Source organism: Dothidotthia symphoricarpi (assembly GCF_010015815.1).
Source record: "Dothidotthia symphoricarpi CBS 119687 unplaced genomic scaffold P153scaffold_1, whole genome shotgun sequence".
Taxonomy (NCBI): domain Eukaryota; kingdom Fungi; phylum Ascomycota; class Dothideomycetes; order Pleosporales; family Dothidotthiaceae; genus Dothidotthia; species Dothidotthia symphoricarpi.
Window position 1 is genome coordinate 1,918,562 of NW_022985008.1, and position 17,321 is coordinate 1,935,882.

General features: G+C 55.0%; 8 protein-coding genes across 8 annotated transcripts; 5 read left to right on the forward strand and 3 right to left on the reverse strand.

The window, feature by feature from the left end:
* Positions 1 to 1,056: 1,056 nt before the first annotated feature.
* P153DRAFT_380836 (uncharacterized protein) lies at positions 1,057 to 1,419 on the reverse strand (the record flags this gene model as incomplete). Its single annotated transcript, XM_033669970.1, has 1 exon — positions 1,057 to 1,419. One exon carries the CDS (start codon positions 1,417 to 1,419, stop codon positions 1,057 to 1,059), a length of 363 nt encoding a protein of 120 aa, XP_033529423.1.
* Positions 1,420 to 1,636: 217 nt separating this feature from the next.
* Positions 1,637 to 4,874, reverse strand: P153DRAFT_330018 (uncharacterized protein; the record flags this gene model as incomplete). The annotated part of the gene is made up of 8 exons (XM_033665418.1): positions 4,638 to 4,874; positions 4,496 to 4,588; positions 4,363 to 4,448; positions 3,673 to 4,313; positions 3,203 to 3,621; positions 3,071 to 3,150; positions 2,905 to 3,022; positions 1,637 to 2,854 (listed from the first exon to the last, which is right to left on the reverse strand). The coding sequence occupies exons 1-8, from the start codon at positions 4,671 to 4,673 to the stop codon at positions 1,637 to 1,639; spliced, it is 2,691 nt and encodes an 896-aa protein (XP_033529424.1). The 5' UTR covers positions 4,674 to 4,874.
* Positions 4,875 to 5,087: 213 nt separating this feature from the next.
* Positions 5,088 to 6,841, forward strand: P153DRAFT_362740 (cell division protein kinase-like protein). The gene is made up of 5 exons (XM_033667209.1): positions 5,088 to 5,474; positions 5,528 to 5,602; positions 5,654 to 6,424; positions 6,487 to 6,642; positions 6,692 to 6,841. The coding sequence occupies exons 2-5, from the start codon at positions 5,558 to 5,560 to the stop codon at positions 6,716 to 6,718; spliced, it is 999 nt and encodes a 332-aa protein (XP_033529425.1). The 5' UTR covers positions 5,088 to 5,474; positions 5,528 to 5,557; the 3' UTR covers positions 6,719 to 6,841.
* A 336-nt stretch (positions 6,842 to 7,177) lies between these two features.
* Positions 7,178 to 8,986, forward strand: P153DRAFT_362742 (conidiophore development protein hymA). The gene is made up of 5 exons (XM_033667210.1): positions 7,178 to 7,487; positions 7,533 to 7,593; positions 7,677 to 8,149; positions 8,200 to 8,472; positions 8,524 to 8,986. Exons 1-5 carry the CDS (start codon positions 7,383 to 7,385, stop codon positions 8,722 to 8,724), a joined length of 1,113 nt encoding a protein of 370 aa, XP_033529426.1. The 5' UTR covers positions 7,178 to 7,382; the 3' UTR covers positions 8,725 to 8,986.
* Positions 8,987 to 9,106: 120 nt separating this feature from the next.
* Positions 9,107 to 11,433, forward strand: P153DRAFT_330029 (TPT-domain-containing protein). Its single transcript, XM_033665419.1, has 3 exons — positions 9,107 to 9,981; positions 10,040 to 10,392; positions 10,442 to 11,433. Exons 1-3 carry the CDS (start codon positions 9,338 to 9,340, stop codon positions 11,287 to 11,289), a joined length of 1,845 nt encoding a protein of 614 aa, XP_033529427.1. The 5' UTR covers positions 9,107 to 9,337; the 3' UTR covers positions 11,290 to 11,433.
* A 334-nt stretch (positions 11,434 to 11,767) lies between these two features.
* P153DRAFT_380841 (FK506-binding protein-like protein 2 precursor) lies at positions 11,768 to 13,327 on the forward strand (the record flags this gene model as incomplete). The annotated part of the gene is made up of 2 exons (XM_033669971.1): positions 11,768 to 12,640; positions 12,698 to 13,327. The coding sequence occupies 2 exons, from the start codon at positions 11,768 to 11,770 to the stop codon at positions 13,325 to 13,327; spliced, it is 1,503 nt and encodes a 500-aa protein (XP_033529428.1).
* A 1,288-nt stretch (positions 13,328 to 14,615) lies between these two features.
* On the forward strand, positions 14,616 to 15,210 carry P153DRAFT_372269 (uncharacterized protein; the record flags this gene model as incomplete). Its single annotated transcript, XM_033669377.1, has 2 exons — positions 14,616 to 14,664; positions 14,789 to 15,210. 2 exons carry the CDS (start codon positions 14,616 to 14,618, stop codon positions 15,208 to 15,210), a joined length of 471 nt encoding a protein of 156 aa, XP_033529429.1.
* A 640-nt stretch (positions 15,211 to 15,850) lies between these two features.
* On the reverse strand, positions 15,851 to 16,937 carry P153DRAFT_279795 (zincin; the record flags this gene model as incomplete). The annotated part of the gene is made up of 3 exons (XM_033663038.1): positions 15,851 to 15,896; positions 15,953 to 16,484; positions 16,538 to 16,937. 3 exons carry the CDS (start codon positions 16,935 to 16,937, stop codon positions 15,851 to 15,853), a joined length of 978 nt encoding a protein of 325 aa, XP_033529430.1.
* Positions 16,938 to 17,321: the final 384 nt, after the last annotated feature.

The following is a 17,321-nucleotide window of genomic DNA, read 5'->3' on the forward strand; positions in this document are numbered from 1 at the left end:
CACTCTCGCAATTTGATTTGATAACGCACTGCCTCTTTACCCGTTCGCCGGCAGCAACCCTGCACGCCTGCATGGCAAGGGCCATGTCTTCGGTGAAATGGCACCTCTTCTAGAAGACGTCTAACCAGCTCGTGTACACCCGTCTGGGACGGCTCTGTTTCTGACATGAACAAGGCCGTCACTTGACAAATCTTCACAACCAAACTACCATGTACTCACCGCTACCTGAGCATCCTCATGGTACATCCTCGTGGTACCTTCATCCATTACGACATGCCTGTCTGGCTCCGGCGTGACTGAGTAGATTGGTACCAACCCGCCAACACGTACACCGTATGTCCTGTCCCTCACGGGATTCGGACATGCGAGTAATCACGACCACAACAAAAACTACAGACCTCATCCCAGAACCGAGCGACAACATTGCTGCGGCCCAAGGCGCAGATCATAATAATTCCTCTCGACCCACAAACGCAATCCTACCCAAACACAGAATGCTCTCGTCCCCACCAAGATAGTCACACATCACAAGCGGATCATAGAATTCCTCCCACCAACTACCACGTCCTGGCAAGCAATTCTGAATACATGCTGATCCGATCACCTGCACATGTTACATTTTCTCTTCCCAAACCAAGGCTGACAAACAACAATCTTGGAAAGTAGTGGGTCCATTCTGTTCTACGCACAATCAGTAGGCCCGTTAACCCAGCTTCCATTCCAATACCTATTTACCTTCTTGTACTGCCGTGCAGATTCCAAATGTTTTATCGTATGATGTCTGTTCCGGGACGTGTCCTCGGCAGCAGCCTCACTTCACTGCACTGCACTACACTACACTACACTACACTACACTACACTACACTACACTACACACAGCACAACACAGCATAGCACACCTCACTCCTGTACGCTTCACTTGACATGACTTGAACTCACAGCACCCGCCAGATCAACACAGATAAAAAAAAACATCACTCGAATCTACCTAGCAAACTCGCGTGAATCTCAAACCAACCCGCCTATCGCGTCATACCAACAAATCCTACCGAAGGATTAACAATACCAGACCCACCATTCCTCAGGCGCGAACACGCGGCTGATAGGAACCAGGAACAGGAAATGGCTAGGTCCCGTACCGGGGGAAAGTGGCGAGAATCGCCATCCGCCAAGACACGCATACTGACTCCCGCGTTTACCGGTGTTAGCTGGGGTTTTCGGGGCGGGTGTGTGCTGGGGGTATCCTTGTGGTGGCTTGATAGGTCGGTGTCGGAGGTTTTGTGGGCTTTGGTCGGAGGATGGGAGGAAGGGGGATGGAGGGTGAGGATGGTGTCGTGGGAGATGAATTGATCGGAGGGAAGGGGAGGGAAGGGAGATTGGTTGATGTATGTCGGTTGGTGGTGATTTGTCGAGAACCATGTTGACCTGCTTGCTTGCTCCCTCGCCGGTGGGAAGACGATAGATGTATATCCGTCTTCTGAAGCAAGAAATGCAGAAACGCAAAATGATCAAGCAATAAACATCTGTATTAGAGTAATAGTACGACACTTCTCTCCCCCTCCCCATATCTCCAATGATATCGCACCCTCCTCTCCTCCTTCTAACTCCCACCCCATCCAATCCCACCACATCCAACTCAAACCCCCAAATACGTCCCACTAGTAATCCGCTTAACACTCGGCACATCCCTCCACGCCAACACCGGCGCCCCCAGCCCCGCACCAGCAACCTCATCCTCATCCGCAAACGGATCCGCCTCGCCCTCTGCCTTCACCTCCACCGGCGCACTCACACTAACGCCCAACCCGCTCCCCAGCGCCAACGACTGCTCGCCCGTAATCTCCCATCGCGCCTCCGTGTTCCCCGGCCGCGCCTCCCCGTCAGTAACAAAGCGCACGCGAATACTCTGCGCAGGCTGGTCGGGCGAAAACGTCACGTCGCCGAGGCGCCAGTAGATAAGCGCTTTGTCGCGGGAAAACGTACCCGCGGGCTTGGACTGGCAGGAGAGTGTCTTAACGCCGGGCTCGAGGCGGATGACGAGGACGAGGTTGCGCACCGTAAGCGTTGTTGCGCCGGCAAGTGCGTACTTGGGGTTTAACGAGTACGTCAGGATGGCGGAGGTTTGTGTTGGTTCTGTTTTCCATGCCGGAGACAGGATGATGGGGGCGAGGGAGGCGATGTTTTCGTCCTCGATGTGTAGCTGGTAGTGGAAAGCGACGGAGGTTTTTGTGATTTTCGCCAGGTCGACTGTGTAACTACCTGGTGTGTCGGGGATTTGCTCGATGAAGGCTGGGTTTGGTGCGACTTTTTCTAGGACGGGGAAGTTTTCGAGTCGGATGGTTTCGGTGCCGAAGGGGCCGGCGGAGAGGTCGATGGGGTTGAATGCGAGGGCTACCTGGCCGATTACCATGGCCTTTGTGACGGTGCCCTGCTCGAACCACGCGCTGACCGTTTCTGCTAGCGAGGCGTTGAGCCCGGGCTCGTGGAGGTCGGGGTGCCTGACGGTAGCGCTAGCGGAGCTGCTGAGCGATCGGCCCGATCTGATAGACTGGGTGTCTGAGGCGGCCGTGGGGTGGTCGTCGGCAAGCAGGGTCCTGTGAACTGGTTTGAAGATTGGGGAGGCTGGAGACGTGGGCAGCAGTGGGGGCGACGGGGGTATGGAAAACAGCGGTATTGGGAATGTGGAAGAGCCAGTGGCGGAACCAGGGGGGGACGTAGCGACATAGCCCGGAGACGAGAACGAGGGCACCTCGCCTATGCTTTGCAGCTCTGGGGTGACCGGGCTGGGCACGAAGATTGTGTTGCGGACATCCCTGCGGCCTCGTGTGCCTGACCGTTTCGGCGGTACCGCGTGCTGTAGATGCGTTAGATGAGATGCTGCAGTGTTCGGTGATATGTACTCACTGCGCGCAGGGTGTTGACCATGTTTGCCATGGCCGCATCGGCGCCTTCCTCTTCTTGGATCGGGGCATTCTTGATGTCTAGTTTGAACTGGGGGGCCGAGTTGTTCTCGTTTTGAATACTGCTTTCGGGTTAGTAGTGATAAGGATGATGCATAAGGCTGCCTTACAATCCTGCTTCGCGCTCTGCTTCTGTGATGGCATCGAGAGCCGACGGCGGTACGGAGAAGCCCTCCTCGTCCTTCTCTGGCTGTGTATGTGTCAGCTACATGCATGCACGCACGCTGGTCTCGACAGCATACCTCTGGCTTGGTCTCTGGGATGGTAGGAGACGGCACCGGCTCGTTGACCTCTGGTATCGCGTCCTGGGTGGTTCCGTTTGGCACGAAGGGGGCGCTCACTTCGCTCACAGGCTCGGGGGCTGTGCCATTCGGGGGGTCGCTGCTCGGGGGGCGTGCCTGGCTGGGAGAGGCCGACCTGTCTGGCGTGCGAGCCGTTGGCGAGAGCTGGCGCAGTGGCGTGATTGGGCGCTCTGCTATCGGGGCTGGAATGTCGCGGTCCTTTGCCTTTCCCTTGCCAAAGCCGCCAAAGGCCGAGCCCAGGTTGGCGGACGACTTCCTGTCGGGCGAGGCGGGTCGCACGTAGGGGTGGGTGCTCTGGCGGCGGCGGCCCAGGACGGTTCCAAAGCGCTTCAGGGGGTTCGAGCTGAGCTTCTCCTGCACTGTCTGCTGTTAGACGGCCTGCTGTTAGATGGGGGCGGGGGGACACGCACCGCCGCCGCTCTTGTGGCTCTTCTGGCTCCTGCTGTCGTCTGCTGGGCCCGGCATTGGCGGTGTTGCGGGCGGCGCCAGGCTGCGCGACGGGGCGCTGGGCGTGTTGCTCTGCTTGCGTCCGAGCTGGGGGTGGTCTCCACTCCGCGTCCGCAGGGCCCACGTCTGGATCTCGTCGGCCGTCTCGATGTTCAGCAGCACGTTCAGCGTCTCCTCGGCCGTGACCCTGCTGCGCTCGACCTGGTCGACCTCGTGCGTCTGGAACTGGGTCAGGACGTCGCGCAGGTGGTTCAGGCGGCTCTCGTCGACGGCCTGCAGCTTCTCGAAGACGTAGGGCGCCTGCGAGTCCCATTGGAGCTCGGCGTTCTGCAGCTCCGTGGCCGCCTCGCCCACGGCCGACGGCTTGGCCTTTGCGCCCTTGTCCTTGAGCTTGTCGCATTTGCGCTGCGCCGCGTCAATGTCCTTGGCCATGGCCGTCAGGTTGCCCGAGATGTTGCCCATGGCCTGCACCTCGCGGTTGTTGCCGGCGAAGTCGCGCAGCGGGCGCTCGACGTCGGCCTCGATCTTGTGCGCGAGCTGCTGGTGCGACTGGGCCACGGCCTCGGTTGCGCCGACGATTTTGTGCCATGGTGTCGAGAAAATGCTGCACGCCGTCAGTCGATGCGCCTCGAGGGCTGCGGGGGAGGCTGTACCCGAGATCGGACGACTCGTCTGGTGGGTGCTTGTTGGCGAGCTTGCGCAGTCCCTGGACGTACAATTCCTCGACGCGCCGCCGCTCCTACGCAATTGTGAGCATCGGGGTGCCGCCTCTCGGGCTCGACGCACCTGCAGCCAGTCGGCAATGTGGGCATTCAGCTGGTTCACATGGCGCATGCGCTCATTCAGCACGCCCACGGCCTGCGCCGGGGCGAGGGACGTCTGCACAACAGTGAGTGGAGGCTGGTGGGAGGGCGCGGTGGCAGCTCACCAGCAGCGCTGGGTATTCTTTGCGTTGGAGCTCCATGGCGCACGGCGGACAATGGCTCACACGCGCAGCAGAGCAGCCTGCCAGATTTACATGCAGATGGGAGCTTCGACAAGCTCGCCGAGGACACCGCTGTCAGTCCAAGACGTCGTGCGCCCCTTTGAGCCTAGCGGTGATCCCACGGCTGCACCGGGTCTGACGTAGTGCTGCGAAATCCAATGCACCGCCGTGATGTACTGAACACTGCTGCTGCTCGATGCACAGAGGCGCACGGGCAGCCTTTCTGTCCGCCTGGAGAACCATGGGCAGTGTGGATTGCGGCCATGTCCCGGTCGAATGACGTTCCAAAGCCTCGTGTCAACCTGGACCCTGGACCCTGCCCTCTGTTTTCCTGCCATAACAACCCAACTCCTGCGCCAACACCCACACACGCATTGCCACATGGCTTCCTTAGACTGGCGCCCAAGCCTGGCCTTTTCCGTCCGCCTGTCTGCTGTCACTAAAATGCAAGTAACATGTTCGCGAGTCAAGCTCGACCACACTGTCAAGCCTCACCGTCGAACTGAATGTGCAACCCATCAACATGGCCCGATGCAAGCAGGCTAGCTCAGGGCAACGTGCGCTGCTATCTGGTGGCTAACCTCAATTCATGCCAGCCCTAAACACAGCATCGTTTCGTTGTCTCAGTGATACAGGCTCTGTGCACACAACAGGCGGCTAACTTGGTCGCGTCGCAGAACATCGGCTCGCCAGACATCGGACCCTTCACTGTCACTTGTAGATGCGCGCAGGGAAGCCACGATAACCGAAACCAGGATCTACGACGAAGCCCAATCTGCCGTATGAAGTTCCAAAACACACCTCCACTCGAGAGATTGACTGTGAATGCTCAGGAAGATTACGACCGTTTATGCGAAGCACACATGGCATCCCTCCCCCAACAGTTACTCAGCTTTCCAACTCCAGAGGTACGAGTCGAAGAGAGATGAACGTCCAGCGGTTCCTAAGTTGATGATTAGGATGATGTCTATGTTCCAACGCCTGGCGGTATAACTATTGGCAGCTACCAGAATGCTGTGTACCATCGCGAGGGCCTTTTCTCGGCCGTCTACAAGGCGCCTGCTTTGGGCGACAAGGGGTATTTTCCTTCCGAGACTTCCATCAAGACCAAAGTCGTAGCTCTCAAAGTCACGACTCCATCTGTCATGGAGCCACCCCATGACTCCAAAAGGGAAGCTCAGATCTTGAAACTCGCAGCCTCCGACCGTGTCATATCACTCATGGACACCTTTCGCGAAGACGGGAGTCGATTCGTGCTGGTCTTCCCCTTTATGCAATATGATCTGCATGAGCTATTGCAACATCGAAAACTCTCAAAAGCGCAGGTAAAAAATTGTTTGAAAGATTTATTCACGGCTCTCGCCTACATACACAGCCAGGGAATAATCCACCGCGACATCAAACCTTCCAACATCTTACTCAAATCGCTCGACGGGCCAGCCTATCTCTCAGATTTCGGCATCGCGTGGGCTCCCGACACAACAGGCTCGGAAGCAGCCGATTCCAAGATCACCGACGTTGGCACTACCTGTTATCGGCCGCCAGAGCTTCTGTTCGGCAACAAGCGCTACGGCTGCGCTCTTGATCTTTGGTCTGCTGGTTGCACCGTTGCCGCAACACTGCATCCTGACCATACGACGCTGTTCGACTCTGGCGAACTTGGTAGTGACTTGGCTTTGATACAGAGCGTATTCAAGAAGCTAGGAACGCCGAATTTAGAAGTCTGGCCGGTACGATCCCAAACTTTGGTTGCTTGAGGGGGTATATATCTGGATGATGCTGACAGAAATAGGAAGCGGCAAACCTTCCAGACTGGGGTAAAGTCCAGTTCTACGAATATCCTGCGCAGGCCTGGTCTGCGTTCCTCCCAAATCTCTCCGAAGTTGAGCAAGACCTTGTCAGCAAGCTTGTTCGATACGAGAGTGGAGATAGGTTGCGTGCTAGTGAGGTAAGGAGTTGCACCTTGTGCTATGGACATGGCTGATTGATGGTAACAGGTTCTCGAACATCCGTACTTTGTCTAGTAGCATTTATCGATATGCTTGTTGGCACCAGACTCGCTGGCTTCTACATTGGGGACATCTAATATGCTTGGGGTTAGAGGGGATGTTAGTAATAGTTGGTTATTAGTCTCTACATATATACCATTTCAAATATTGGTTTCAATAACCCTGAAAACATCCTGTCCCGCACATCTGGCTCACTACACAATCGACATTACAGCCAGCATACAAGAGAGTAGTCATGTATGGTTGACAGGCTTGTGACAGCCAGTGAAAGTTTTGTCCGCACTTTATTGTTTATGCTTGCTCTTTCGATTGACTAGACAACAAAAGCAATGCCTATTTCCCCAACAACAAATAGCCTGTAATCATAACACACTTGGAGTCTCACATGTGAACCATATGGCATTGCAACACGTGATTGGCTATGCGGAATTAAGCCGGAGCAGGGTCCTTTTCCCTGGACTCGAGAACGCGAGACCGGGGCATCCCCATAGCAAAGCACCAACTGCGCCGCCTCGCATCCCTGCACGCTTATTATACAGATACAACTACGTCACCCCTCGGGTATAGATCACCAGGAGCCGCTTGCATGTCGTCGCCGTTTGGATAGCAGCTTTCTGGCCCCAGCTGCAGCAAACCATTACATCTGCTTGACCCCCGCTCCACGGTCTTCCCTCTCAACATGGCTTTCCTATTTCGCAAACCGGCGAAGACGAATATGGACCTCACCAGATGTGTCAAGGAGCTCACGATGAGGCTCAGCCAGGAGGACAAGCCCAACCCAAAGGTTCGATTGTGCAAGACCGCCGAGAACAAGGCTGACTAGGGCTAGTTGGAGAATGAGCTCGCTCTGGAGCTACAGGAAATGAAGAAAAGACTTCAGGGCACGCCAGGTACTATCACACCCTACAGTCGTGTTCTACACACGCAGATGCTCTCCAACTATAGCTCTACGAAAGTGCTGACTGGTGCAAAGACACCGAAGTCAACCCAGAATCCGTCCACCAGCTCCTCGCAGCAATCATCGCGGAAGACCTGTTCTTCGTTCTGGCGACCAACATCCACAAACTCCCGTTCGAATCGCGAAAGGACGCCCAAGTCGTATTCTCCACTGCATTCCGGTACAAAGGACCCGAACAAACAGATACTCCTCAGGTACTACACCACATCGTCCAGTTTCAGTCCAGGGTCATAATAGCATTGAACTATGGGTACGAGAGACGGGAAAGTGCCATGCCATGCGGAGGGATCATGCGGGAAGCGCTCAAGTACGATGCGATCGCCGCGTTGGTGCTGTACCACGACGGCCCTGAAGACGGAAAGGAGCTCGATCTTGCAAATGTGAACCCCGACATACCGGCGTCGGGCAACGGCGTATTCTGGAAGTACTTTGACTGGATAGAGAAGGGCGCGTTTGAAGTCAGTGCAGACGCATTCAACACATTCAAGGTACGATGTCTGGACGAGTCTTCTTCTTGTGTCGGCTGATGTGTGAGCAGGAGATATTGACGAAACACAAACCACTCGTGGCGACATTTCTACACACCAACTTTGACATGTTCTTTGAGAATTTCAACACAAGGCTTGTCCAGTCGGAAAGTTACGTAACGAAGCGGCAGTCGATCAAACTGCTGGGCGAGATTCTGCTGGACCGGGCAAACTACATTGTCATGACACGATATGTAGACTCGGGCGAGAATCTCAAGATTATCATGAAGCTGCTGCGAGATGATAGGCGCATGATCCAGTACGAGGGATTCCACGTATTCAAGGTAGGCTATAAATTGTATGTCCTACCAGACCACGTCTGCTTACACATCTAGGTCTTTGTCGCGAACCCACACAAGTCCCTAGCGGTGCAGCGGATCTTGATCGGCAATCGTGAGAAGCTTCTCCGCTTCCTCCCCACATTCCTCGAAGACCGCACAGACGACGAGCAATTCATTGACGAGAAGAGCTTTTTGATACGGCAGATTGAGAACCTGCCTGCCCAGCCTATTCCTCCGCCTGCACCAGCAGCATGAGCTGTGTATCGTTTTGGCTATTTTCTTGGTATGAGTTTTGCATATGATGGAGTTTTGTTGGGACTGGAGTTGGATGAGCGTATTGACATGCATACTAGCATCTTCGGCGCCGGTGTTCATATTTGGTATCAGCTTCAGAGTCAGGGGCCTCGGAACGTTCCGAGATGTGTTTTTGCTCATTGCCCGGCGTTTCGGTGGCTGCAAAACGAAATCTCAGACGAGCTCATAGTAGCCTCGTTTCGAATTGAAGGTGTGTTTTTTTGGTCCGGTCGTGGTAGCGTGTGTGTATGTGACATGTGACGTTGCCAAAGCATATGCCATGCATTTCGTGGAAATTATGGCGCACTACAGCGATTGGCCTGTTTCAACGTCATCTGCGTGGAAACCCTCAGGGAGTCAGTCCCTGGAATGTTACAGAGTTGATATATGGGACCGTGGGTATTCGGTTTCGCATGTCTGCACGCCGTTCTCAGTCACTCTGGCCGTACCTGCGTCGCTGCAGCGGTAGAAGCATCTGGGGATTTGCAGCGCATGCTCCCGCCGACCCCCTTCGCTAGTCAAGGATCTACGCCAAGGCTCCAGACGGGTTAGCTCAGCTGTCCAAGGGTGAAGGATGACCGCAACGCACGCGAACCCGGCTTTTGCGCTGGCACGGTGGCTCGACGACACTAAACAGCAGCTGGGAGCACCTGACACGCACCACACGCACACGCATCCGGGTGATGAGTTTCCCCTCCGCACACTGCCCTCACTGCCCTCCGACTCCAGTCTCTCCGACGGCGAGGACGGCTTCACCGACGTCTTGCGCCCAGCCAACCTAGCGTGCCTGCACCCTCCCACACCGACTATGGACCCGGCCACCACGGCCACGAACGCCCGACGACGCTCATCCTCCCTGCTCGGCTCCGTGCCGACCTCGAAGAAAGACCCCAAGCACCGCAGACGCCGCTCCGACCACATTGCAGAAGAAGAAGGGGAGGACACGTCCGACGCTGACCCCTCGCCCTCGGACTCGGACTCGCACAGCGACAGCACCGACTTTGAGCTGGGCGACATGAGCGGAGACGGCCTCGAGGATGACGAGGAGACGGGGCTGACACAGAGAGACCGGCGGAGACGGCGGCGGCGGAAGAGGAGGAACACGCTGCTGGACCAGCGCATTGTGCCCGAGATCACGTACACCAAGGAGGAGAAGAAGATGGCGGACCAGAATCTGATGCGGTCGATGATGGTCAACGGGGTGCTCATTGGATTATGGTACGGCGTGCAGAGCAGCTTTGGGCAGGCGAAGACGACGACGACTAACACGCTGCAGGTACCTCTTTTCGATATCCATATCCGTGTACAACAAGTGGATGTTCAAGGAAGAAAAGGGCGACGGCGAGACCAAGAACATCTTTCCCTTTCCCCTATTTACAACGTGTCTTCACATGATTGTCCAATTTTCGCTCGCGACGCTGGTGCTGTTCATGGTGCCCTCCCTTCGGCCGCGACACGACTCTCTCAACCCGCATGCTGCGGGCGGGCGCGTGGAGCCAATGGACCCCAAGAAACCGCTCATGACAAAGTGGTTCTATTTCTCTAGACTCGGCCCGTGTGGTGTAGCGACGGGGATGGACATTGGGCTGGGAAACACGAGTTTGAAGTTCATCTCGTTGACCTTTTTCAGTAGGACCCCACCGTCCAACACAGACCAGACAAACGCTAACGTAGACAGCAATGTGCAAGTCGTCTGCACTCGGGTTCGTTTTGATTTTTGCGTTTCTGTTTCGCCTCGAACAGCCGTCCTGGAGACTCGTCTTTATCATTCTAATCATGACACTCGGCGTTGTCATGATGGTGGCTGGTGAAGCTGCCTTCCACGCCCTTGGTTTCATCCTCGTTATGGCGTCCGCCTGCGCGTCCGGCTTCCGCTGGTCTCTCACACAAATCCTCCTCCTCCGCAACCCCGCAACAGCGAACCCATTTTCTTCGATCTTCTTCCTCGCCCCTGTCATGTTTATCAGCATATTCGCACTCGCGGTCCCCGTAGAAGGGTTTTCCGCGCTTGGCGACGGTCTCACACAGCTCTTCGACGCCAGGGGCATCGCTTTCGGTATCGGCATTCTCGTCTTCCCTGGCATCCTTGCATTCCTCATGACGGCCTCGGAGTTCGCGCTCCTGAAGCGTACGTCGGTTGTCACTCTGAGCATCTGCGGCATCTTCAAGGAGGTCGTCACCCTTATCACCGCGAACCTCGTCTTCGACGACCCACTCACGCCCATCAACCTCACAGGGCTTGTTGTCACGATTGGTAGCATTGCATTGTACAACTACATGAAGCTGAAGAAGATGAGGGATGAAGCTCTTATGAATGCGCATCTGCAGGCCCAGGATATCTACGCGCCTGTCGACACTGCGGATCCAGATCGCGAGGGCAGAGGTGGTAGTACGCAAGCTTCTGGTGCGAATACTAGAGGCATGGTTAGGAACAGTTTGCAGCTTGCGCCGGGCATTAGTGCGCCGCCGATGATTGACAGCCCGGTGAGGGCGAGCCCTATCAAGAGGCCGGAGGATGTGGAGTGACAAGACCACCACCACTACCATATCTGGTTGTCTTTTTTTCTTCCTTTCGTTTGTTGTACGCGTATATATCGAAGTAGTTTCTGGTTGCATGTTGAACTGCATTGTTGGCGTCCTTCTTCTTCTTTTTTATAGGCGGGTGGCTTGGCCGGAGATTGGCATACTTGGGATAGATACCCGTTCCCTTGAAAATGAATTGTGTGTTCTCGGTCATGTTTGTCTCCACTGGCTGGTTTTGAAAATCATTGCCCCTGACCCCAAAAACAATGAATGTGACATGCGGCTACCTAGCTGGGCCGAGGCGTTTGGTGTTAGAGCCGATACCGTGATGGAAATAGAAGGCAGCGACCTGGCGAGTAAGGAGGGCTTGGCAGCGTCACATCTGAGGCGCATACCGAGCTAACGATCGCCGTGCACTCTCTCTTCCTCCCCCATCCACTCCCCACCGCGGCCACGACCACCCGTCGCCCTCTAGCCGCAGATGCGGCCTCTCGTTCCCCTCGTCGCGCTGCTCCCCGCCCTCAGCTACGCGCAGACGCTCGCCATCGACGTCACCAAGCCGGTTGAATGCACGCGCAAATCACAGAATGGCGATAAGCTGTCGATGAACTACAAGGGCACGCTGACCGACGGCACCAAATTCGACTCCAGCTATGACCGCGGAACACCGTTTAAGTTCACCATAGGCAAGGGCCAGGTTATTGCCGGCTGGGAACAGGGCCTGCTGGGCATGTGTCCGGGAGAAGGCAGGAAGCTGACTATCCCGCCGAACTTGGGCTATGGGAACCAGCCAAATGGAGCTATTCCCGCGGGGTCGACGTTGATCTTCGAGACGGAGCTTGTTGGTATTGATGGTGTCAAGCCTGAACCTGTTCCTACGCCACAACCTAGTTCTACGGTCGTCGAGGAGGAGGAAGAAGAAGATGAGATTACATCGACGCCTCCTCCCGTGCCAGTCAACTCAGCCATGGCATCCGCCAAACCCACGCAGCAAGCGACCGCGCAAACCTCGCCTCTGGACGACGACAGCGACAGCGGAGAATGCAATCTACTTGGAGATTTCGCCCTTATCGTGCAGGGTGCGCTCGGACTGCTGGCCGTGTCGTCATTGGCGGTCAAGAGGCTGAGGGAGTCTCCGCGCCGGCCCATGAAGATCTGGTTCTTCGACGTGTCCAAGCAGGTCTTTGGCTCGGTCTTGCTGCATCTGGCCAATATCTTGATGTCCATGCTGTCGTCGGGTAAATTCGATGTGGCATCGACGATGAGTGCGAAGAATGCTGCCAAAGCTGTTTCGATGGATGAGGGGGACCAGCCGAATCCGTGCTCGTTCTATCTGCTCAACTTGGCTATCGATGTAAGTCACACACCACACTTCATATCTATATCCTTAAACCATAACTAACACACCCAGACCACAATCGGCATCCCCATCCTAGTCCTCCTACTCAAGATCTTCACCCGCGCCGCGCTCCTAACCCCACTCGCCGACCCCCCCGAGTCCATCCGCTCAGGAAACTACGGCCACCCCCCGCGCGCAACATGGTGGCTCAAGCAATCCATCATCTACTTCTTCGGCCTAATCTGCATGAAGCTCTGCGTGCTCGCCCTCTTCGCCTTCCTCCCTTGGATCGCCTGGGTCGGCGACTGGGCCCTGCGCTGGACCGAAGGAAACGCCGCGCTGCAAATCACTTTCGTCATGTTCGTCTTCCCCCTCATCATGAACGGCATGCAGTACTGGATCATCGATAACTTCATCAAGGAGCCTGGTCACGCTGATGGTCAGTACGCTGTTGCTGCGGGTGAGGATAGTGAGGATGAGGAGACGGATGATGAGTGGATGGAGCGCCAGAGGAGGTTGCGCGAGGCGGGTATCGATGCGGATAGCGATGAGGAGGCGGCGCCGGTGGCTAAACAGATCAAGAAGATCAGGGCTAAGGCTAAGGCTAAGGCGGCTAGAGGGGCGGAGCGCGATGGGGAGTATGATCCGGAGTTCGATGGCGCGGGAAGTAGTCTGGCCGCGAATAAGAGTCGTAGGGAGTAGATGTGTCTGTAGTGTGTGGAGGGAGGGTCACTTTTCGCAGGAGATTGTTCGGACTGGGGGTTGTGGGCGTTTTGGGCTTTGCACCGCATTTGGTAGGTTGGTCAATGGAGGGGGACTTTCTCCCTGAGTGTTTGCTTGCTATTACTCTACTCTTATATGCATGGTGCGAGGTGCCTTTTTTCTGCTGCTTTGCTCACTTTCGCACTTGGGATTATGCAGTTTGGATGCTGGACTGCTGGTTGCTGGCTGTCGAGTGCCTCGCCGGATCTTAGCTGGGTGGTTGGAGGTAGGCAATCGTATGGAGATTTGCTGTAGGTCGTTTTGACTTCCTTTGACACTACCTCTCCTCCACACCATACTCCCCCATACACGCAATAACGCCTATGCCCATCCCAGCACTCCATTATTTTGGGTTTATAGCGTATTCATGCTTATAGTATAAGCAGATAGACGCAACACAGTAAGAATCAAGTAGAATGACCTAGTGTAAAAGTTAATACCTAGCTGCTTCTTACACAGTAAACATTAGTAAGAGTACACATGTTAGCCACGGGTTCCATCCCAACCGGGATACACTACCCAAAGGTCCAGTGTTCCTGAACAGTATCGCTAGGGACAGAATAGTAGATAGAGCCCAACAAAGTTATATTATAAATAACTAATAATACAACCCCATTAGCGCAGCCTAGACGTTTAAGCCCTGTATCCTGCAGTGCTCTAAGCAGGTGCAGACCACTGCACATAATCCCCAATACCAGTGCAGTGCTCTGGACATCTCCAGCGCCCAGCACTCCATAAGCCCGCAAACCGAATAGGAAACCCCTCTAAACTAAGTCACGAAAAATTAACCTAACCCCTTCCGCCCTAGCCCACCACGCATAGTGAACGTACATACATACATACAGCCGAGACCCATGCAATATCATTACCTAATCCCGACCCCGAACATGGAGATGTAAACTAGACTATACCGCCAATCGCGTGACGAGATCTATGGAGGTGAGGTGAGGTGAAGTGAGGTGAGGTGAGGATCGGGGGCTGGGATCACTGACGTCAAGACTCGAGGATGGTAATGGAGGCATCATGGGCTACCGGAAAGCGGTCTGGTGTGAGGGGGATACGGAGAGTGGTATATGATGGGCTGTGAGGGCGCCTTTGTTGCGTGTTCTGTTTTTGGAGAGAAACTTGATTACACAATTGCAAGATAAATTTGAGACGAGGAATCGAAGCAAAGGAAGATAAGATACAACAAACACAACACAACAGACTACCTGATATCTGGATAAATATGTCGGCAAAGAACGAACAAGGCAGGATTGATGTTACGCAGAAGAATGGTTAGTTATACACAGCACACCACCACCCTCTCGTTCATTCGTTCAAGCCGTCCCTCTGGCTGAACTCCCCTTCCCCCCCCCCCCACAACAAACATCCACCAACCCACTAACCTCCCCCCACCAGTCTTCGAAAAACCCCTCCTCCAACACACCTCCCCCCGCTCCCAACCCTCCTACATCCAAGACACCACCCTCAAAGCCGGCCTCTGCACAGAAGCCTCTCCCATCGCGGCGACCCTGACAAGCGGGTTCCTCGACTTCGCCGCCTCGCGGGGGGTCGACCTGCGCGGGCAGGGCGTCGAGCAGGGCCAGCGGTGGTGCATTGGCGCGAATCGGTGGAAGCAGGCGCTTGATAGTGGGATTAAGGATGTTCCCCGCGTGAAGCTGGAGAGTACGCATGTTGGGGCGTTGAGGGTCGTGGGGCTGGATGTTCTGAGGGGGTGGGCGGCTGAGCAGGATGTTGGGGGGGGGACGGCGGTGCCGGGTCGGGGGAAGGGGTGGGTTAGGGAGAGTGGGGAGATTGGGGGGAGGGAGCCGAGGGCTTAGTGGCTAGGGGAGGGGAAAGGGGAGGATTTGTAGGTTTGGGGGTTGGGAGTGGATCTGAGGGAAACTATAAGGCGGGTGGGGAGCTTTTTATTTGGTTACTTAGTTACTTGTATGCGGTTTCCATCTCATCCTTGGACTTTGGACGTTTAGTCGCGGATCTTGTGAAAATGGTAAGAAAAATGAAAGACGTTTTCACGTTTGGCAGGTCAAATACTTTGAGTTTTATGGCGAGTGTTTGGAACGGCAAGACCAGGTTGAGATACTTCCACGAGTATTTTTATTTTCCGACTGCGATACCCACGATGCTTAAAAAGGTATGCCATTCGGCTAGATGACATCATGTAAGAGTGTACGCTGATTCGAAGGTGCTATGGGCAAAGTCCAATACCAACGCATTGTGTGGAGGACATACTCGATTATAAGCCTTCGCTTACCTGGATATATCAAGGACTGTGATCACCAAAATGGTCTCACTTAAATGATAGGTGAAAAAAGTGAAGTTGTTAAAAATTAGAAGAAAGACAACTTTAGATGATGGCTGAACGCGGACATCACTAAATCTATCGAAACGCTTTTCAGTCATCAGAGATCATGATCATTAGGGTTCGTGCGCTAAGACATCCTATACACATGCACTGACTTAAGCCGGAGGAGAAGCGGGCTCAGGGACACCGGGAGGGCAGTGCCTTTGTAAATTGTTAGTCACCTGCTTTTAGGATCAAAGTGAGATTGAAGGACTTACCAGTGGTCGTTGTGGGGTGTGCATGCCTCGACAGCAGCAGCAGACGTAGCGACAGCAGCCGCCGAACTGACAACAGAGCTGACAACAGAACTAACAGCCGAGCTAACAACCACACCTGTCGCGCTGGCAGCAGATGTACCAGTTGCGGAAGCAGTCGCAGAAGCAGTGACGGTAACGGTGAAACGACCAGGGCAGCCCTCACCGGGGATAGCAACATCATGAGCGTACACCTCGAGAGCAAAGTACTGCAGAGAATCGCTGTTTCTCGAAGCATATGTGGCGTTCTCCTGGGCCAACTCAAGGACACCAGGGTAGGTGTGTTCGCCGTAATGCTCGACTACACCTTCGCCGACACTGGGGACATGGAGAAGACGGTGGAGAAGGTCGGACGCCCAGTAAAAGTTGGTAGCACCGGTAGCGACCGTGTAACCGTGCATACACATGCCCTCAAGAGGACGGCGGAGCTCGTAGGATGGGTCGCAGATCACTGTCTCGGAAGTTGCATTGGAGCCACGCCAGTGACCAGCCCAGCCTGTTCAAAGTCAGTCATCTCGCATGCTCAGACAAGAGCTGGTGACCAAGTACCCTGAATATCGCAGTTGCCATCGGGGTTGTCGCAACGGAACAGAACATCAGCTTTGTCGCCATCGACGATCTTGGTGTACCAGCCAATGGCCTCTCCGGTCGCCGCGTCACCGAAGTACTTCTGGTAGATTTCCGAAGAGTTGCCCCAGCGGAGGATATGGTCACGAGCCTGGCGGCAGATGGTAATGGTCTCTGTCAGTCCCTTCCTGATGTACGCATGCTGTGTAGCGTTGCAGGATCTGTGGATGGTGTACTCGTTGACGGCACCGGCGTTCCAGGCTGTAGCGGCGGGAGCAGCAGCAATCTCGGTGATAGTGACTGTTGCTTGACGAGGCGCGAGGGGACCCGCAAGGATAGCGGAAGCTCCAAGGAGCATGAGAGCAGAGAAACGAGCAACCATTCTTGCGAGTTTGACTGGGCTGAGATTTTGACTCGAGGAAAATACGCGACCTGCTGTTCAATGAGATGTCTGGGTTGCTGGATACAGTTTTCTAAAGACGGCATGTAGTCTTTTTATATGGTGTAGGAAGCCTTTCTTACCCTTGACCATTGTTCATTAGGTACTCTTCCATCGGAGCCGCTCTAGCCTACCTGTGCTAAGTATCGAAATCGAACGCCTCATGCTGCGAGTACGGACCAGTCTGTGGAGTCCAACTGTAAGTTAGACCGACGTGTCAGCGATCCATTCTCTTGGCTCACGTACATTGTATGCGTTGAGCTCGGGAGGTTCCAAGCTTCGATCTTGGAGGAGACATTTCTCCGCTGGTCTCCGCTATCGACTACA

Bases quoted from the DNA above. Each gene is read 5' to 3' on its own strand.
- P153DRAFT_362740 (XM_033667209.1), top strand. From the start codon at position 5,558: ATGGCATCCCTCCCCCAACAGTTACTCAGCTTTCCAACTCCAGAG. The intron at 6,425-6,486 runs GTACGATCCCAA...TGACAGAAATAG, and splicing joins CGAATTTAGAAGTCTGGCCG to GAAGCGGCAAACCTTCCAGA. The intron at 6,643-6,691 runs GTAAGGAGTTGC...TGATGGTAACAG, and splicing joins ATAGGTTGCGTGCTAGTGAG to GTTCTCGAACATCCGTACTT.
- P153DRAFT_362742 (XM_033667210.1), top strand. From the start codon at position 7,383: ATGGCTTTCCTATTTCGCAAACCGGCGAAGACGAATATGGACCTCACC. The intron at 7,488-7,532 runs GTTCGATTGTGC...GACTAGGGCTAG, and splicing joins AGGACAAGCCCAACCCAAAG to TTGGAGAATGAGCTCGCTCT. The intron at 8,473-8,523 runs GTAGGCTATAAA...TTACACATCTAG, and splicing joins AGGGATTCCACGTATTCAAG to GTCTTTGTCGCGAACCCACA.
- P153DRAFT_330029 (XM_033665419.1), top strand. From the start codon at position 9,338: ATGACCGCAACGCACGCGAACCCGGCTTTTGCGCTGGCACGGTGGCTC. The intron at 9,982-10,039 runs GTACGGCGTGCA...AACACGCTGCAG, and splicing joins GGGGTGCTCATTGGATTATG to GTACCTCTTTTCGATATCCA. The intron at 10,393-10,441 runs GTAGGACCCCAC...TAACGTAGACAG, and splicing joins CATCTCGTTGACCTTTTTCA to CAATGTGCAAGTCGTCTGCA.